At 42.6% G+C, this 19,660-nt stretch overlaps 1 protein-coding gene across 5 annotated transcripts in view; it reads left to right on the forward strand.

Moving 5' to 3' along the window:
* The window catches only part of akt3a (v-akt murine thymoma viral oncogene homolog 3a), a 51,143-nt gene that overhangs the window by 15,089 nt on the left and 16,394 nt on the right, over positions 1 to 19,660 (forward strand). For 3 of the 5 annotated variants that reach the window (XM_018697012.2, XM_018697011.2, XM_051076458.1), the window contains 3 exons: positions 6,525 to 6,614; positions 13,574 to 13,699; positions 17,554 to 17,665. In XM_018697012.2, the coding sequence (XP_018552528.1) occupies positions 6,525 to 6,614; positions 13,574 to 13,699; positions 17,554 to 17,665 (328 nt within the window). The remainder of the gene's footprint in view (positions 1 to 6,524; positions 6,615 to 13,573; positions 13,700 to 17,553; positions 17,666 to 19,660) is intronic. The other 2 variants (XM_018697014.2, XM_018697015.2) reach the window with 1 other exon arrangement.

Below are 19,660 nucleotides of genomic sequence, written 5' to 3' on the forward strand. Positions count from 1 at the left end.
ATATTGCCTAACTGCTTAGCACAGGTGAGCAAAGATTTGGGATCTGAGAGACCTCTTGGTCAAAAACAAACAACAGTGTACTGTATGACATAAAACTATTTTAGTAGTAATCCAATCTTCCATGCTGTAAGTAAATCTGAACACAGCTACTTAATTCATTTTCTACATCACGTTTAACATATTTCTGACATAATCCAGATGATACATCACACTGACCGCTCTTTAAATTGATAAATGGGAAATATATTTAACAGTTATTTTGTACATCATACCCTGACTAAAATATTACTGCCCTTATACATGTTTCAGGCTATTGCCTCATAAGTAACCAGCTAATGTATAGTGTCACTGCAGCAACGATAGTGCTGTCACATCATTAAAGCTGGTAGGTGTAACTGTAATTAGCTGTAATTACTGTTTGTGAGTACGGTATATGAAACTGTTCTGACAGCCAGATGTGATGTAACAATATGGTATAAGTTTGTTTTTATGTTTTCTTTGACAGCATGGTAAAACATCTGGTCATTTTGGTCATGGGTAAATAAATGGCTACTATGGGCTGCCTTTGGTGGGTTTGGTTTGAATTTTCTTCTGTTATGCTGAGCTACATGCTGATGTCACAGTGGCCAGGTTAAAGGGACAGTCAGTCTATTTATATCTTCCCACCTATAATCTGTTTCTGACAGGATTAACTAAGCCACTAGCTGAAGCCTGCTGTGCCACACAGACACACTGAAAATGTGAGCCATGAATAAATACATGCATTCACAAAGATGCACTGTGGGAACAGTCTGTACAGTTCATGCAGGGGCACACAAGTGTGTAAAATGTGATCAACGTTAGGGTATTCTGGGAAAGGAAGGACAAATATATGTTTGTTTTCAATCAACCAGAAAATGCGGCTCCATGTAACCATGTTACATGCTTCTGTTTGTGTTCATGTGTGCTTGCATGTACATGTTGTGTGTACATTGTGTGTATACATGTTTCACAGAGTCTCAGTTAGTTAGCCCGATAAAAACCGAGAGGAAGAAGAAACCAAACAGTGACAGAATTTTTCATCCTCCCTCAGCCTCCTCCGTCTCTGGTTGCCAATCTTCAGTCATTAATTAGCTGTCCATGATAAAATTCCCCATTCCCAATCTGACACTAGTGTAGAGCAGTGGTAATCATGTCAGCAAGGCTTGGCTCAATGTTCTGAGGGGGCTAAATGTCCCCCATATGGTCCACTGGCTGGGGCCCACTCCTCACCAAGCTCTCATTAAACTAGTGCTTAATATACCAAGGTAGAGAGGGACACACACACACACACACACACACACACACTAATGCGTACACTCAGCTGTAAGAAACAAATCAAGACATCTGACAGGGGATTGGGCACAAAGGAACAAGGAGGACAAGGAGGTGGTGTTTGTTGCTGTATTTGTGGGCACATAAGGTATGTGTGTCTGTGTTTTCATAGGCTGACGCTATACAATTGTTGACTTGCCATCTGTCATCAAGAAAAGAGTTCTATCTTTGTGTGTGTGGTGTGTGTGTGTGGTGTGTGTGCGCGTGCGTGGATACAGAGGAAAGATGAGACGGAACAGAAAGAAAGAAACAGTGAGTGAGGTGCAGATGTCTCACAGCATAGCGACTGGAACATGAGTTTCAACCGTGGACTGCTGTATGAGAGGAGGTGGAGGGGGAGAACAGAGAAGAAAAGAAGACGAACATCTGCCATACTCAGATATTGCTCCGTGGTTTGAGTGTTTCTACACAATATCTTGAGTTTGAATAGACCTGGGACATGGCCTGCTCATTAAGCATCTTGCTAGGCAAAGCAAGTTCAGAGAGCGCCAGTGTTAATAGGGGTTTCAGATATATTCCTCAGTATATTTTAGCGATGATGCAGAAGCACACATATTTTCTTGCATCTTAAGAAGGTAGCATGGATGTACATATGATGAAGAAAGTTTTTAGTTTAAAGCTTGGAGAAACACCTAATGATATTCATAAAATCAAGAGTTTAGCCTATAGTAAAGAATACTTGTATTTACCATCTCTCAAAGCAAAACATCTTTCACCTCGCTGTTCCATGTTCACACCATATAGACACAAAGACACAGTCCATAACAGCTCCAGTTGATGTTGTCTATAGCTGACCTCTTGTCTAAATTTCCCCACAGTGGTCAATGCATTTTCACATTATTGTCACTGGTGCTAAACGTCAGAGTGGGTTTGATAATATATGAATTTACCTTAGCTATTCTGTTACACAGATTTTGAGAGTTGAATTTGTTATGTGCTTCGGTTTTCTGAGGAATTCAACAAGCAGATTTAAAGATGTACAGTTTTTAAATGTAAATTTGTATGTTTGTCCTATGCTAATTACAAAGCAGATGGCATATATGGTCATCTTTGCTGCTCTTGAATTGTCTCAGAGCCTTGAGTGTCTGATGACGGCCAGCTGAGGTGGACACATTGTCAAAAACAGCCTCTTACACAGACAGACGTTAGAGCATGACAAACCAGCTCGCAGAGAAGTGTGTCTGAGATGGACTGTCATATATAAGTGTCTGTCACCTCAGAGCATGACAGACAGTTACTACTTGTGATCACACTTTTATTTTGTTGGTCCAAACTCTGCAGTAGTTTGTTAAGTTACACTGCCTAATCACAAGCAAACAGCAGCTTGTAGACAAAAGTCACATGGGCTTACAAGTAGTCCCTTTATTGCACAGTGTTTTGGTAAACCGTCTTCATGAGACATCAGGGATTTTAGCAGCAGGTGAGCCAAAACAAATATGATTCCAGTCAGTGTAACTTAGGCATGTTAGTTACACCCGACGGAGCATGACTGATTGTGAGGGAAACGGATGAGGCTGTGTTTTGCCCTTGCTTCATTTTGTGATGTTGTGCTTTACAAGCATGATTAACTGCAGCCTATCACATGTCTCCTTATATTCATATAAATGTGATATATCTGCATATAACCATGTATTACAACTCTGTTTTGTCCTTCAACAAACCTTATGCTTGGAATCACTTGAAAACCAGATCAGATGGAGGTGTCACACTGGGGTTACTAGTTGGCATTGCTCTCACCTGTCTGTATAAACTAAAGTTAAAGATGTGCCCAGTGTGAATGCACCCTGATGGACAGATGAGCATACACTTGGGCAGGTGGAGAGACAGACAGACAGGTAGCCAGGCAGGACAGAGGGGAGAGCAGAGAGCAGCAGTTAGTGAGGTGGAGAGCACTTACTGTCGGCCCTTCAGTGCAACACATGAATGGATCCTTTAGAATGAGGCACGGCTGGGCTGGTGTGTTTGTGTGCAAGTGTGTGTGTGCGTGTAGGGTGTTTGGGGTGAGGGTGAGTGGGTGGGTGTGCACTTGACAGTACTTGGGGTATAGTACTTGATTGTTTACTCTTGCCTGCTGGGCTGGGCTGGTGTGCTTTAGTGTGTGTGTGTATTTGTGTTGAGGGAGTATGTTGTGTGTGAGTGTGTAGCGTGTATAAGTTTACAGGCAGACAGGGAGATATACAGCACAATGCTTGGAAAGGAGGGGGAGGGAGGGGGCTTCACAAAAGACCAGGGGGGTCTTAAGTTGTTCACACACACACACACACACACACACACACACACACACACACACACACATACATAACGCCAGCTGCCGCCCACAGCCTCAGCCCGGCATTTCTGAATTAATAATACAGAGCCAACCACTCTGGAATAATAGTGACTTACACACATAGACACACATACATGCACAAAGCTTTGCACCTGTTCACCACTGCTCAACTGGACAGGGTTGGGCTGGTTAAGCCCCCCCGCCTCCACCACACACGCTCTCTCTCACACACAGACACACACACACACACACTCCTTGCTGCCTGTCTGTTGTAGGCAACACTTAGACAGCTGTGTCTGTCTCCTGACCCTCCCCTTCTTGTTCTGATCGACAGCTAATCTCATTGACTGATTGGTCCAGCTGCCAGATCTGCTCCTCTGATTGGATGATTCTACACCCAATAACACCAAGGAACAGAATAAGAATTTAAATATGAATGTCAGATTTAATGGGGAACCTCAAAGAAACCAACTCCTTCGTGTGATTATGAACCATAATTCATACCTACCAACTGAAATAACAATTAAAATTAAACAATTTGTAATACAAAAAAAAAAAAGATGTCCTTTGTTGAAAGTGATGACACTCTAACAAGTTTTACTGTATTTTTGTGTTGTGGATTTTAGTGTAATTTCAGCAAATAGTTATATTTAGAAAAGGATGTACAGCGCTTTGGAAATAAACTCGTACATAATGTGAACGCCAATGATGTACTGTAAAATAAATGAAGAAATCAATGATGCCAACACACAATGCCGTCCAAAGGAGAGAACAGAGAGAGGCAATATACCAGCAATCAGTGCAATTTGATTAGCCTGCTCATTGGCTGTGTGTGCATTTCCTAATCGCATTGGATCCACTGCATTCTGAACACAAGCAGCATGGCATCCCTAATGTTATTGGGTGTTTGAATGCAAGGGCTTTTTGTAGTGGTTAGCTGGTATTGTATTTTTACCTTCTTGACATGCTAGAAAACATCCAAACAGATCAGTCTTTGTGCTTTCAATGGCATGTTATGCTTTGGTATTTGTGTGTGTCTCTGTATGTGTGTGGGTGGATGGATGTGTGTGGATGTAGAGGAAATAGACCATCTAGCTGAGCTGTGTTAAATATTCTTGATGTGGTTTACTATAATTTAGACCTGAGTTTGCCCTGTCTGGTTGATAATAATAACATCATATAAACCTCCTAATTTATGGTGACAATATGTGCTTAAATCTTGTAACTGTAGCGTATAATGTTAATGTTAATGTATACATATGTTTGTAAGAGATTGAATCTGATAGCCAGTCTCATTCCTTTTTTACTCTGTTAGCAGGAAGGACAGGACGTAAACTTCCTTTGTTACATTTCTTTTTCATGTGCTTCATTTCATATCTTGTAATTGAACTGTCACAGCTCTGCTCTACAAACCAGTGCCTCAAGTGTGTAGAATCAGTATTGTGGTGGGTGATTGAGTAGAAATGGGCTGTTATCTTCGCAAAACTAAAAACAGAAGCCACTACTGTGTAATGTGTGTGGAGTTCTTACTGGACCGGTGGCTGACCCAGCCTTATGTACTGTACAGGAGGTCATACTGGGCCCAGGTGTGTCTCCTGCAACTAATGGCTCTGCTTCACAGGACAGGCTTCTGCAAACAGAAGAGCACAGAGCAGGAAACCGACAAGAAGGGCAGAGGGGCCATCACAAAATCCTTTGAAATACATCATTAAGGAGGAAAACTTGTCTTTAGTTGCACACTTTATAAATTTCAACAGCTCCCTTGGGTATTTTATTCTTTAGTGTTACTTGTTTATTCTTTCTTGAAATACAAAGAAAAGACTCAGCATTTGGTGTTGAAATGGCTTTAAACTGCATGAATTTGATAGTTGTGAAAGGTGGCAGTACATCTGTAGAGATGTTTTGCTGTCTTGCATTTCCTTGGTCCAAATGACTCATAATTTTAGGACAAACCTTACTTGTGTCAGTATTAAACAACACATACTGTGTGTCTGCTTAATAATGTTTAAGTCAGTTGAGCAGCCTTAAATTATACATTTTTGTAGCAGAATGTAACAGAGCCATATTATATAGAAATTCTGAAATTAAGTGGTAGCTCAGCTTGTGTTTTTACCTTTTGTTTTGTACCTTTAAAAATAGCTGTGTGCTGGCATTTGTGATTCTTCCTGTAATTGGCCATTTCTCCGTTTACCAGTGTCACAGGAACTGCCAACTTGCAACCTTGAATTTAATATGTTGAAAATAAGGGAAGTTAATTATATTTCAGTGTGACAAAAAATAAAAATGAATATAAAATAATAATCTTTGTTGTAATAAATACAGCCTGTAAAGAGACAGTTTAAGTAGTTACAGTAATGAATTAAGACAGTAAGACAGTAAGCTTGGAGTCGTTGTAGCTAAGTGACCTTCACCCTCCCACTGTTTGCGTGTGTGTATGTGTGTCTACATATGTGAATGTGTGTGGGGGTGGGGGGTGGAGAAGGGAGGGAGGTGTGGGGGGTAGCTGGGTAGCCACAGCCTCCTGTCTGGCACAGGTGGTGTTGAGCAGCAGCCCTCCAGCTAAGATGCTAATATGCTAACACCGCACTAATCCTAGGGTGCTTTCGGAAGCAACGGACCCTGCCTCCTCCCCAACAACACACAGGGCTAAGCACTGACATAGTCACACACACACACACACATATATAGATTTAAGGTGACTGAATGACTGGATGCAGAAATACACACACCAACTAACACCTGTAAACGTGGACCCCATCTTGCATCTATATATACATACATGTATACTATACACACACATACAAACACACACACACCAGTGCTGTGAGGGGGATTAGGATGAGAGGCGTCTTGGCTGCTGTGTGTCTGTCAGTCACTCTCCAGCTCTGTGTCACCATCACAGCGGTGGCCACCATGCTCCAGGGAGCCACCACCATCTACTGGACCGTGGTGGTACTGCAGGAGAGGAGACAAGACAAGGAGGAAAAAAAATGTAAGACTATACAGGAGTAAAGAAGGGAGACAAGAGGAGAAGGGACATTTAAAGAGGAAAGAAGCATTTTCTAATCTTGTGGTTACATTTTTTCCCCCTGAGACTCAATGTTATGTATTGTTATGTAGTATTGTGAACCTGCAGTATGTTGCCTATGTATGTATGTGTGTGTGTGTGTGTACACATGCATCAGTGTTTATATGTGCATGTTCCTCCTTCTGTACCAGCTGGGGGAGCAGAGGGGCACCAGGGCAGCTTGCGTGTGTGTGCATGTGTGTGCATGTGTGTATGTGCATCCAGCACAGCCTACCATGAGGCTCTGGCTGTGTGCAGCTGGCTGGGTGAAATCTCCTAGTGGCCCCCAAGGGACGGCCACACTCCCGTGGGTTTCCATTCAATCTGGGCAGCCTGTGGCTGCCCTGCCCTGTCCCAGCTCTCTGTCACCACCTTAGCCTCAACCTCATTCTCTCTCTCGTTCATTCTCTTGCACAGCTCTCCCCTTTTCCCTCATCTTTTACTCTAGCATCTTCTTCATCTCTAGTCTGCTGTAGTCTCCATATTATTTCATTCCACAGACTCATGCAATTACTCCAGCACTAAACCTTTAAACCGATCCGCAGCCCCAGCTTCAAACTGAATTCAGTTCTTTGATTCTTCAAATCTTTTTTCCCCTACGTTCTAGTCTTCTCTCATTATTACATAAGTGGCAAAAACGTCATGTGAACTTCTACAGGTACACACAGCACAACTATGTTGTCAGTGATGGTGACTGTATTTAAAGCACTCACACACACACTAACACCAGTCCAGTTCCGATGTGGTAATGAGACTAATGCACTGTAAGTGGATTGGCTTTGAAGAGCCTGGATTCGCCTTAAGATGTCTGAGTAGACTGGAGTTAGAACTGCTGGGGTTGGGGTCATGCACACAGCCCTGTCCTTGTAAACGAACACATACGCAATGACATAGACAGTGCAGTTTCTGCAAAAAGTCTTTTTATCAGCCTGTGTTCATTTTTCTCTCTCAAGGCTGTTTGGGCTGATAACTGCAAATATCCTGTGCAGCTCTGCAACATGTGTTCTTGCTTGCTGCTTGCGCTCATGGACAGACTTTCAGACAGATGTCTTCTTCAAGTGTCTTACTGCACAATTCCCTACTTTCTTAAAACCCAGTCCCCTCCCTGCTTTATGCCGTCACCTTCCCCTTTCCCTCACTTCCCTTACCCATTAGATACCTGCCTGGTGTTAAGCTAATCTCTCTCCTTCCTCCTCCCTCCGCACGAATTACTGCTCTTACTCAAGTATCAACCACTAATGCTCACATACACATGACAACCCCTCAACACACTGTTGTGTCTGGAGATGTCTTGACCTTCTTTTTGTATAAGGAGATCGGCTCAAGCAGCCGGCTAATCATTTCAGCACAAACCCACACATCAGTTTGACTGCACTCTGCTGTAGTTTATTTACCAAGTCACCTACTTAACCTTAACTGCATGATGCAAAAGTTGTTAGATACTTTTGTTCTTCAATGCTGTTTAAACATGAAACTGAAAATTATTTCTATGGTTGATTAATCTGTCAATTATATGTTAGACAATGATAATGAATGTTGATTACAAGTTCCCAGAGCCCAATTTGACTTCTTTAGACAGTCCAGAATCCCAAAATATAAGCTAAAAAGATAAGATAATCCTTTATTAGTCCCACAATGGGGACATTTACATTGTTGCAGCAGCATAAGTAATTGAAAAGACAGAAAAATACATTAATGCAAATAAAAGACAAGATAAAAGACTTTATACATAGAGCTATCATCCTCCTCTTTCCCACCACCTCTATGGGGTCAAGGGGGCACCCCAAGACAGAGCTGGCTTTCTTGATCAGCTTGTCCAGTCTCTCTCTGTCCACTGTTGAGATGCTGCTGCCCTAGCAGACCACTCCATAGAAGATGGCTGATTCCATAACAGTGTTGTAAAAAGTCCTCAGGAGTGCCCCCTGCACTCCAAAGGACCTGAGTCTCCTCAGCAGATAGAGTCTGCTCTCAGCCTTCTTGTAAAGCGCGGTAGTGTTGTCTGACCAGTCCAGTCTATTGTTCAGCTGAATACCCAGGTACTTATGAGATGTCACCATCTCAATATCTCTTCCCTGGATGTTCACTGGTGTTGGGGGGGGGCGTCTGCTCCTGCGGAAATCTACCACCAGTTCTTTGGTCTTCCCTTCCCTGCATTGATCTGGAGGCAGTTCTGCAGGCACCAATCCACAAAGTCCTGCGTCAGTTCTCTGTACTCTCTGTCGTCTTCATTGTGACATTGTGACATCCTTGTGATGAGGGCGATGATTGCAGAGTCATCAGAGAACTTTTGCAGGTGCAGGTCATCATCATCATCATCATTTTTTGTCATCAAAAGTCTTCAAACTGCTCAGTTAATCAAATCATTCCAGCACCAAACATGATGTAGTTTTGTGGTTTTGTTATCCAGTCTCCATACTTACAACCTGCCTGTCACTCAGTCAGTAAGGGTGAAAGTTAACCTCCGTCTAGGTAATCTAAATAGTCTGTCTGCTTTGCTTTTGGTCAGTCAGCTGATGAGTCGGGCAGCCAGCCAGCCAGTTACTCAGTCACTTGGTTAGTAGACATGTTATTTAGTCTGTCCTGTTACAGCCAAACCCCCTGCGCTGCTGCTTTGAACACTGAATGAGTGTGTGTATATATATATCTGAGTGCTTGTATGTGTGTTGTTGTGGGGCCAGATGATACATTCCTCTCCCTGCTGGTGAGCTGCTGTGTATGTGCTGGAACGTGGAAGAACCTCCCCTCCACCCTCTCCATCCGCCTCCTCCCCCTACCTCTACACACCACCACCACCACCACCCGCCACCCCTCCAGCTCCCAGAGTGCCAGTCACACAGCCCCGTCTCTGCGCCATCTGCATATCAGCTCCAGCCTCGGCCAAAGCATTAAATTAAATCCCTGTTTGGGTTGATTAACAAATGGCTGGTGAGCTCACATAGTTATGGAGTTATTTATTTAATTGTCATCAAGGTTTTTCCTCGGCAAAGCGGGAGAGCAGAGGTATTCAGGTGTCCTGAAGGAGTGAGTGTTAGACAGAGAGATAGAGAGAGACTGTAAAGTTTGTGCAAGTTTGTGTGGCTCATTTCTGTCTTGCTGGCTCAAGTTCAGCCCTACTGTTTGTACCTGTCTCTCTATTTTTTTTTTCCTGCTTTTCGCTCCCATTCTCTCCCCTTGCCCCCCCCGTCCTGAAATGGATAGTTAATCAGTTCGCTAATTGAGTGACAGTTAGTCTGTGCGTTGTCGTAATTGTCCAATCAGAAAGCTTGGAACGGGCATAGTCACAGCTGATTCATCTCTGCCTCCTTACTGCTAAATCCACAAGCTGCAACTGGAGGATGTGCCAACAAGATTTATTTCTCCTAGAAATTCCAAAATAACTTTTAAAAAGTCCAGTTTAGTTTTTAATCCTTAGGTTGTGGCTCATACCAAAAAAAGTTGAAAACAAAAGGTATGAGGAGCAGACAGGTTTTCCACCTTCACTTTAACGTAGCCATGAGTTTGTTTGTTTATAAAGACCCTTTTGAATCAGAGTTATGATGTTATTTAATACTTTCCTACCAATAGAATAGAATAGAAAAGTATGCGTGTACATCCAGTTAAGACATCAAATTCGATGAAGAGAGCACTTTAGAACTGCTGCGCGCATCTATGTTTTATCTTTGTTGTGAGCAAATTTAACCTGGAATTTAAATACACTTCAAAATAGTTTATCTTGTCTTCCTAAATATCCTCTGTTCCTTAGATCTTTCAAGTCACCCACGTTCCCCTGTATTGCTGGTATCCTATCGCTCTAACAAGAAACAAGAGACTCCTGTTGTTTTAAACACTGTGGAGTGTAGTATTTACTAATTGGCCTTAAGGGAAAAGTAAAGTTGCACAGAAAACTAAATGAAACTGAAGTGAGTAGTCCGAGAGAGATGGTGTGGGAAGGAGACCGGCTGTTCTGTTTTCTCCAGCAGTCCAAACTAGAGACATGTGGCTCCCCAGACAAGCTGTCCAGAGTGGGAGAGCTCGCTGGACTCATTACAGGCAGGGCCAAGACGGGATAGCTTGACAGAACACCATTGGATCATTCGAAGGATTGGAACGGTCGGAACAGAATTGTGTTAGTTTTGTGTGTGTGTGTGTGTGTGTGTGTGCACATATGTGTGTGTGTGTGCGTGCCTGTGTCTGTTTGGAATGGCGTGTGTGGACAACTGTCCATCTCCTCTCTCCGTCTGTGCCACCCCTGGCTGCCCCCTCCCCCGCCCCCCAGTGGACATGTACACACAGACACAAACATTCACTCCACACACACACACACACACACACACACACACACACACACAACACTGTCTAGGCCTGGCCAGAAGGATTGCTTAAATGTTTTCAGTTGTACTGGACAGCTGAGCGATGAAGTGGCCAGCCACAGGCTTCCATTGGTTGGACACTTCATCTAGAAACTGACTCAGAGAAATGACTGGACTTGGACCAGCATACCAGTCATCACTGCCAGTTTATAATAGTTTTATCAGTTTAACTTTCTCTTCATCCTCATCTATTTTGTCAGTCAATACATCTCTTTCTCCTGTCCAGTTTGAAGTTTCACTTTTCCAGACGATTCTTTCTTTGTTAGTTTGTAAATTCACAGCTGGAATGGATAAATCTGCAAAGTTTTCATTTCTCTAACCTTTTAACCAAAGTGCTCACACACATTTTGTAAGTTTTGTCTGATGTGAACCTACAGGAGCTAAACACAGAAACATATTTTCAAGTTCACCTCATGGCCTCAAATACTCAAATGAAGTTGAATCATGGGCTTCAGCTCAGTATTTTATTGCAGGGTTATTTTATTGCTTTTAATTATATTGTATAGCTTTTGTTTTCATTGTGTACACAGACCACCCTTCAGTCATCCCAGTCATCCATTTTGCAGGCTTTTTAATTAAACACTATATGTGCATAAAACACAGAAATACATAAAATACATGAGGATGGTTAATATTTTAGTTTGGTCAGAGTTGGTGAGATATTCTCTTTTTGCTTGCTTGCTTGCAGCCTTCTTCCCCTCCATTCCTTTTTTCTTTTGCTTTCTTTATAATTTTTTCCTTCCTCTTCCTTATGTCTCTCTCCATCCCCCCTCCCACCCCTCCCATTCAGCCCCTCTCACAGCGCTCTGTTTATCAGTAGCAAGTGATCCAAAGAGAATATGCTTTGTTTCTGAAAGAACAGGAGAGGAAACAGGAGAGTGGGTGGATTTGTGAAAAAGAGAAAAATAGAGACTGAGAAAAGAGAGGAGAGGTGCGATTTGGTAATCCTGATGACGCACTGGCACCCAACAGCATTTTCTTATCTGTCTGTCAGTATCTATCTGTGTGTCTGTCTGTCCCCGTGTGGTGGTTCAAGTCAGCTGCGAGCCCCCCCTTCACCATCACCGCCACCACCACACACATACACACATACACACACACCTCCACCATCAGCAGCACCCAGAGGTACCGGCAGGGCCCGCAGTCACGCGGTCCCATCGGCGGAGCAGGTGTTTTTCTGCGACGTGTTAACGAGCACGGCCTGCTGTCATTTCCGCTTTAAATGGATGTCACAAATAGAACACACATACACACACAGACACACACACACATGCTGCCCATTCTCTCCCAGTGAATTAGCCTAAAAAAGGTGATCAGAGCTTGTTGTTGTGTTTAAGCGTGCATGCACATATGAATCTTTCTATTAGTATGTCTCGACAAGGTGTGTAAATGTGTGTGCGCACATGTCAAGAACCGGCTGGTTAATTAAAAGGGGTTTGAGGAGTAGGGAACATTTGTGTCTGTGGTTTAGTTTTATTCCTGCTTGAAATGAGAAAGTGAAATGTTTACACAGCTCCCATGTTTGGAAAGTGTTGAGATTGTCAGTTTCTTTCATCAGAGCTGTGCATCTCAGTATCACTTCACACGCATTTGTGCATGTCAGTCTCGTCCCTGTATTTGTACTCACTGTACTCGTCCTACTACGTGTAGATTCACACATGTGTGTACTTTAATCCATGTGTGTGTCCATGCTGTTTCCAGTAAGTGTTATCCGCCTCTGTGGTGTGGAAATGTTTGACACTCATGTAATCCTGCAGCGGGTCATCTGATAAAGCTGTGGTGCCACCTTAGTGCCAGTCTGTGTTAGCCAGTTGGGTAATACTCTGCCACCAGCTGCTCAGCAGATGTTGTTATTTGTTGCTGCAGTCTAAGAAGGTTTATTCTCTATGTGTAATTTCACCTCATCTTATGTCATGTTGTCTCATCTCATCCTATCTCATCCCTCTTCTCTTCTTCGTCCTTTGCTGGCAACCAGTGGTTTGTGTGTGTGTGTGTGTGCGAGGTGCGTTTAAATCATGAGTTCATACACGTGTGTATATGTGTGTGTAGTGTGCTTGTGTGTGTGTTTGGCAGAGAGGTCATAACCTCGACACCTGCCCATGTATCAGCCAGATGATGTTTCTGGCATGGATACTTCGAGTGTTGTGCTGGTAAACATGTTTTTGTCATTTTTTACATGATAATCCGATCTGAATCTGGCAAGTGCTGTGGGAGTTACAGAGATACTGTGTGTGTGTGCGGGTGTATGCACTCGTGTGTATAAAGACTACAGTGTGTATATGTGTGTGATATCCTTTGGACAGATGAGAGTTGAGCTGACCGGCTCTTATCTGTTTCAGAAATAAAATCTGTATTTAAAATTATTAATACTTTCCATATATCATCATGGTTGTTATAATCATCATTAGCTCTAAGTGCACTATTGCCCCCAGCATCATCATCACTGTTGCTCTCATGATCTGAATTTAGTTGTGTTTCTTAAGTTGATCTGATTTAAACTTTTCTCCCTCTCCCTGTATCCACCTCTCCCTTCAGGTGAATACATAAAGAACTGGCGACCACGTTACTTCCTGTTGAAGACGGACGGCTCTTTCATCGGCTACAAAGAGAAACCTCAGGATGCAGACCTGCCCTACCCCCTAAATAACTTCTCTGTAGCAAGTATGTTACCTTCCCTATATTTCCATATAGTTATCAAAACAGCATCTTGGCACTGTGCTTTAATCCTGCTGTGCCTGTGTCTCCACATTAGAACAGCAACTGTGAGTGAGAAAACACAGTCCAACCATTGCATGCTTACAGATTCCCATCTAAAAGATGCAGCTTATTAATTTCTGGTGCACTAATTTAGAGTTGTTGTTTTTTTGTTTTTTTACTGCATTACTGTGTAAAAACACTAAAATGCAGTAAAGAGTGAGATTTTCAATAATAAGAGAAAGACTAGTACTAATGCATCCAAGTTCCTGCATCTTCTCCTTGCTTCTTTGTAAGCTCACAATTGACACACACCATCCCACCTGTGGGATGCATTAGCCTTGGTATCACTACTTCAGGTGTGGTTTGGTCTGTTCCAGAAGCTTTAAGTCTCCTGATTCTATCTGTGCAAATCTCTGCAACAGGCGTTGACACAAAATTGGTTCTAGACTATGGCTCCAAAGTGTCTTCCACATGAAAGGTACTACTACAGGCCTATTATTGCCTTTTTATGCTAAAAATATAGGGGAGAACCCATGTCCTCCAATTGAAGGACATAGCGAAATCTCAATGCAAAACACGTCTGTCATGTAAATTGCTATGAGATGTTGCTGAAATGTTCTTGTGATTTCATCACACAGCGCCACAGTGACATGGTACAACAGTTATTGCATCAGTTTCACTCATGGCGTGTCAAAACATCTTGTCAGTCATCAGTCTTCACAGCATTGGTATGCTTTACAGAATTCACTGAGGGCTCTAATTAACCATTTATCAGTATATCATCTGTCTGCACCTGGTTAACAAGCTCCACAGCTCCATTAACATGTGTAATTAACCAGCTAATGAGTTAACAAGAGGAATTTTAATGTCTCTCAGTCTCATTACCACCACCATCACCTCTCATTGTTCATACAATAAATGCAGATTGGCAGTGAAACTTTGTGTTTGTTTTCCAGATCTTTTAGCTTTGGAATAAAAGATAGTGGACAGCCTAAATATGTGTCCCATAATCTGACAGAAGACACAGCTGACTTACTACAAACTTAGACTTAGACACAATGTGGTTTTTGAGATTGACATCACTTTTTACTTTTTAAGACACCCAAATTTCAGTTTTGAAATCCATAGAACATAAGAAACTTGATTGTCATTGTACTGCTGTGGCAGACAACAACACAACCAAACTACAATTGCTTAAGGTTCAGCACCATATGCAGATGTGAACGTCTGTCCAAAAGACCAAAAGAGAAGAGAAGGGTAAGATAGTAAATAGTTTTACTATAAACGTAATCAATAAATAATGTGGTGTAATGTGGTCTTGTCACTTGACATTACAGTAATTAGAAGCCTGATGACTGCATTTAGCTGTAGGTAGGATTGTTTGCTTGTTTGAAAAACACTATTCAGTTGGGCACGTATGACCTTTTTTGAGTTGCCTACCTTTGGAAATGTAAACAGGGTTATCGAGTCATTTGATTTTCTGGAAAATGAAAACAAAACTACACCCAGATTGTTTGAAGATCAACATCCAGGATTGTGATGGATAAAAACAGATAAAACACTTGGCGTATATACAGTATATATACATATGTCAGCATATGTCTCTTAATGAATAAATGGATCATGTTGGTGCAGTTGTTTACTCTCATGTCCATACATCACTGGCTACTGAACATAATCTGATAAGTGCTATGTTGATGTTTCACCTCTTGGCATGAGGCCTGATGCAGATGCCACTGTGTTTACTCGCATATATTCATAGTTAACACTGTAATACTGCACAGGAAACAAACATGCCATCAAAATGAAACTCAGCAGGTCAGCAGTCAGTTAAACCTTGTCCTTTTTTTATTTGTTGAATGGCTTTGGATGATGCTCTGTGAAATATCTGTGGAACAGTGCCGTGAGGATTGGTGATGGACAGAGAGTACAGGACTACAGGTGCGAGATGAGGGCAAAAAGAAAATGATGACAAATGGTAGAATACAAGCTGATACCTCAGAGAAAATTATAAAGAATGGTGCATCGGAGGACGGAGGAGGAGACAGAAAGATAGGAGTCCGGAAGGGAGGACAAGTACAGGGAATGAGCGATGGGAGTCGATCGGAGGGGGCAGAGGAAGAGAAAATTGGAGACATGGGGAGGAGAGAGGAAGAAGGGAGAGGACAGGGATGGGAGGATGATTAGGGTGGAGAGCAACGGATGGGAGCTGGAGAGAGAGGGATGGAGGGACTGGAGGGTGAGGCTTTTGTGGATGAAATATGGGGGAGAGGAAGGGAGGATGAGGGAGGAGAAGAGGAGAGGTGGATCGTCAGCTCTGAACAGACAGGGAGGAGGAGACGAAGACAGGATTGGAGAACGAGGAAAAAGGGGGGAGAGGAAAAGAGTTTGTGAGGAGGACAAGCCAGGCCATACATCCGGCCCCGGCTGCTTGGCACAGCGCTGGCACTGCCACATCTGTTGCCCAAAGCTGGGAGGCCAGGTGGCGTGTGTGTGTGTGTCTGTGTGTGTCTGTGTGTGTCTGTGTGTGTATGTATGTATGTGTGTGTTTGTTTATTTGTGTGTGTGCCTGCGTGTGTGTTTATGTGTGTGTGAACAACAGAAGTGGTCAGATGGAACAGAGATGGTACAGGCCTGTTCCCTGCAGAGGGACTCATACATACAAGCCTGTCGCTCACACACACACACACACACACACACACACACACACACACACACACACACACACACACACACACACACTGATGCATGCACTCACATACACCCACTAAACTGCTACACAGATTTCACAATTGCCTGCTGTGGCAAACAACCCAATTTCAGCTAACATTCAAACTTCAATATCACTTTTACACATGGTGTGTGTGTGTGTGTGTGTATGTGTGTGTGTGTCCATGCGTGGGTGTGAGTATTTTTTGGCATCAACCATAGCATGACCTTGTTTTCTGGCAGCACAGCAGGCCTTGCTCACGAATCAGGTAGAAACTTCTTTGTGTGTCTGTGTCTGTGTGTGACTTTACATTGAAACTGGGCTGTGTGTGTACGACCTGAACGGTGTTGTCATTAACCTTCCTGTCTATATTTAGGCTGAGCCATGACATGCTGTGCTGTGCTACAATTTAAACAGAAAGTAATTGGAAGAAGGGATAGTCGAGGACAGGAGGTGAGAGGAAAGGAGAGGGAGGTGGGGAGAAGGAGAGGAAACAAGTGGAGGAGAGATGAGGGCCAGGAGAGAGGGTGAGGAGAGAATGACAGGAGACAAAAGGAGAACAGAGGGGAGGAGAAAACAGGAGAGGGAAATGCAGGGTGATATATGCAGAACAAAGAAGAAAGTGGGGGAGATGAAAAGGACAGAAGATGAATCGTTATGTTCTTTTGCATCAGCCCGTGTCCCCAGTAACCACAGAGACTGCTGAGGGACAATGAAGATGCATTCCTTCCCACAGCGAACTCACAGCCCCATCTGGCTATGTGTGTGTACGTTTCTGTGTTTGTGTACTGTATTACGCACTTGTGTAATAATGGCCTACTGTATTGCCCATTTTCACAGAAATGTGTCTCTTTGGATATTCACCAGATGTGTATGCTCTGCAACACATAATATCCCTTGGCACAGGAAAACACCTTTATTTGAGTTATCGGTTACTGTTAAGTTATTGTCTAGCAAATTAAAACACAAGCTGCACATTTTCTTAACAATAATGTTAAGAGAAACATGTTATTCAGCAAAAATTGCTTTGGTTTTCAAACTATCCAAATGTATGAAAGGATATATATATTTAAAAAGACAGCACTGTCCCTCTGACTGCCTGTTTCAGAATGTCAGCTGATGAAGACGGAGAGGCCGAAGCCAAACACCTTCATCATTCGTTGCCTCCAGTGGACCACAGTCATCGAGAGGACCTTCCACGTGGACTCGCCTGATGAGAGGTCAGCTCTCTAAAGACTCTCTGATTATCTTCCAGTCGTTATTAGCCACTGAACAATGAGGATGTTAAGCACTGTTTTCCTGTGAGAGCTCTAATCATGTATATGTATAAAGCTGAGCCTGGCTTGATTCAAATTTAGGTGCTAATGTCATTCAGCCAGAGCTTTCTTAAAAGCTCGAAGTGAGAAATAAACTTTTTATGTACCATCGTAGGGCTAAGAGGCTTTTGGACAAACAGACATCAAGCAAAACAAGCTATTGAATGTGCTCTGCCTGTATTACTAAAGACTGTCTTACATTTTTCTCGCAGCAGCAGTTTGGATGAAAATTTGACATTTAAGCTCCCTAAAATCTGCCAATTAAAACACCAAATTGTTTCAAAAGTTGGATTCACACTGTGGCTGCAGTTGTTAAACTTCAGAAAGACAGAAAAAGTAATAAACTACCAAACTTTAAATGGTTTAAATGACCATGACATTAGCCTAAACATAGATTAGAATATGTATCGTGTGGGTAAACGTATCATCAAGGGCAGAGGTATGTATGAGGAGGTTTGCACAGTTTGTGGGTTTTTGTGTATGTGTGTGTGTGTGTGTCTGTGTGTGTGTCTGAAGGAAAGAGAGAGGGTGAGAGAGACAGAGTGGAAAGGAGACCTTTCAAGTAGCGTCGGCATAAATTCTCCAGCTGCTCAGTTCCTTTCTGAGGAGCTGAGGTGTTTATCTCCAGAAAATGAACAGCTTTGCCCAGAAGACCACAGATGCTTCTGTGCATCCTTTGAGTTTGTGTGTGTGTGTGTTTTTTTTTATGTGAGTGTGTGTGTTGCAGCTGTCTGTCCAACTTTGTTTGTCTTATATGTTGCTTTCTAATAGTTTTGCCTCTAGATAATCAAATAAACATTTCAGAATTAGCATTAAACTAATCTCTTTTTTTTGATTATTTCTTAAACTCACATATATAGAAAGTGCAAGTCTATAAGTGGGTGACTGTGAGTTCCAGATGTGTTTATGTTGTATTGTAGGAGTGCATGTGTGCACAAGATATGTGCACCATTGAAGTTTTAAGTAGGTTTGAAAGAATTGTGTGTGTGTGCCACAACTGGGTGTCTGTGCTTCTCTCTCTCTCTGTGTGTGTGTGTGTGTGTGTGTGTGTTACTGTATCTGTTGTACTGTACCAGCGCTGGCAGGGCTCCAGCTACCACAGTCCCAGCCGTGAGCAGAGAGGGTGGCACATGTTGGCACAATGCCCGATTGTAGGCAGGCCCATTATCTCTCATTAGCAAAAAAAACTCATTATACAAAAAACACTCTAACCAAGAGAGAGAGCATTTATCTGCTGCCTGACCTTGAGAGAGTTCCCATTGCTTTTCATGTAGCTAGACATGCACACACACATCATGGTGTCCCACAAATTGAGTGCTCCATTGTTGTAGATGGAGTGTAACTTGAGTTTGCCCTTGTTTTGGAATATGTAGGGTACGCTCAGAAGTCTTTGCAGTAGAAAGGGATTCAGATCTTAAAAACACACTGCTCTGTTTAGGTTCAGATGGATGTTCTTCCAGATCGTTCAAGGAAACATATGGGCATCTAACTCAAAACAAAACAAAAGACACAGGGGTGATCATTTGGGAGTCAAACAGGTTTCATTATTATGATCTTCTCACAGCTTACACTGGGTAAGTGTATTTCAAAGTGCACGCTCGTAAACCCCGACTTGCTTCCAGAGGATTTCTGAATATTTGAATATCATCTTCGGTTCACCTCAGTTCAGGATCTTTAGTGTTTTCCACAGACATGTACCCCTGCATGTGGCACAGGATTAACACTGTTTGTGTGACGTTTCAAAGGAGAATTCTTTCTGAACCCAGTTCAATCTTGAAGAGGCAACTTTTTCAGCATTTTCAATTTATGCTTAAAATCTGAAATATTATTGATAAACAATGAGATTTTCCTTATAGAAAAGGTCACTGATAAAACCCTTGAAATAACTTTAAGTCTCAT

This window comes from Lates calcarifer, linkage group LG16_LG22 (assembly GCF_001640805.2).
Source record: "Lates calcarifer isolate ASB-BC8 linkage group LG16_LG22, TLL_Latcal_v3, whole genome shotgun sequence".
NCBI classification, from domain to species: Eukaryota; Metazoa; Chordata; class Actinopteri; family Centropomidae; genus Lates; species Lates calcarifer.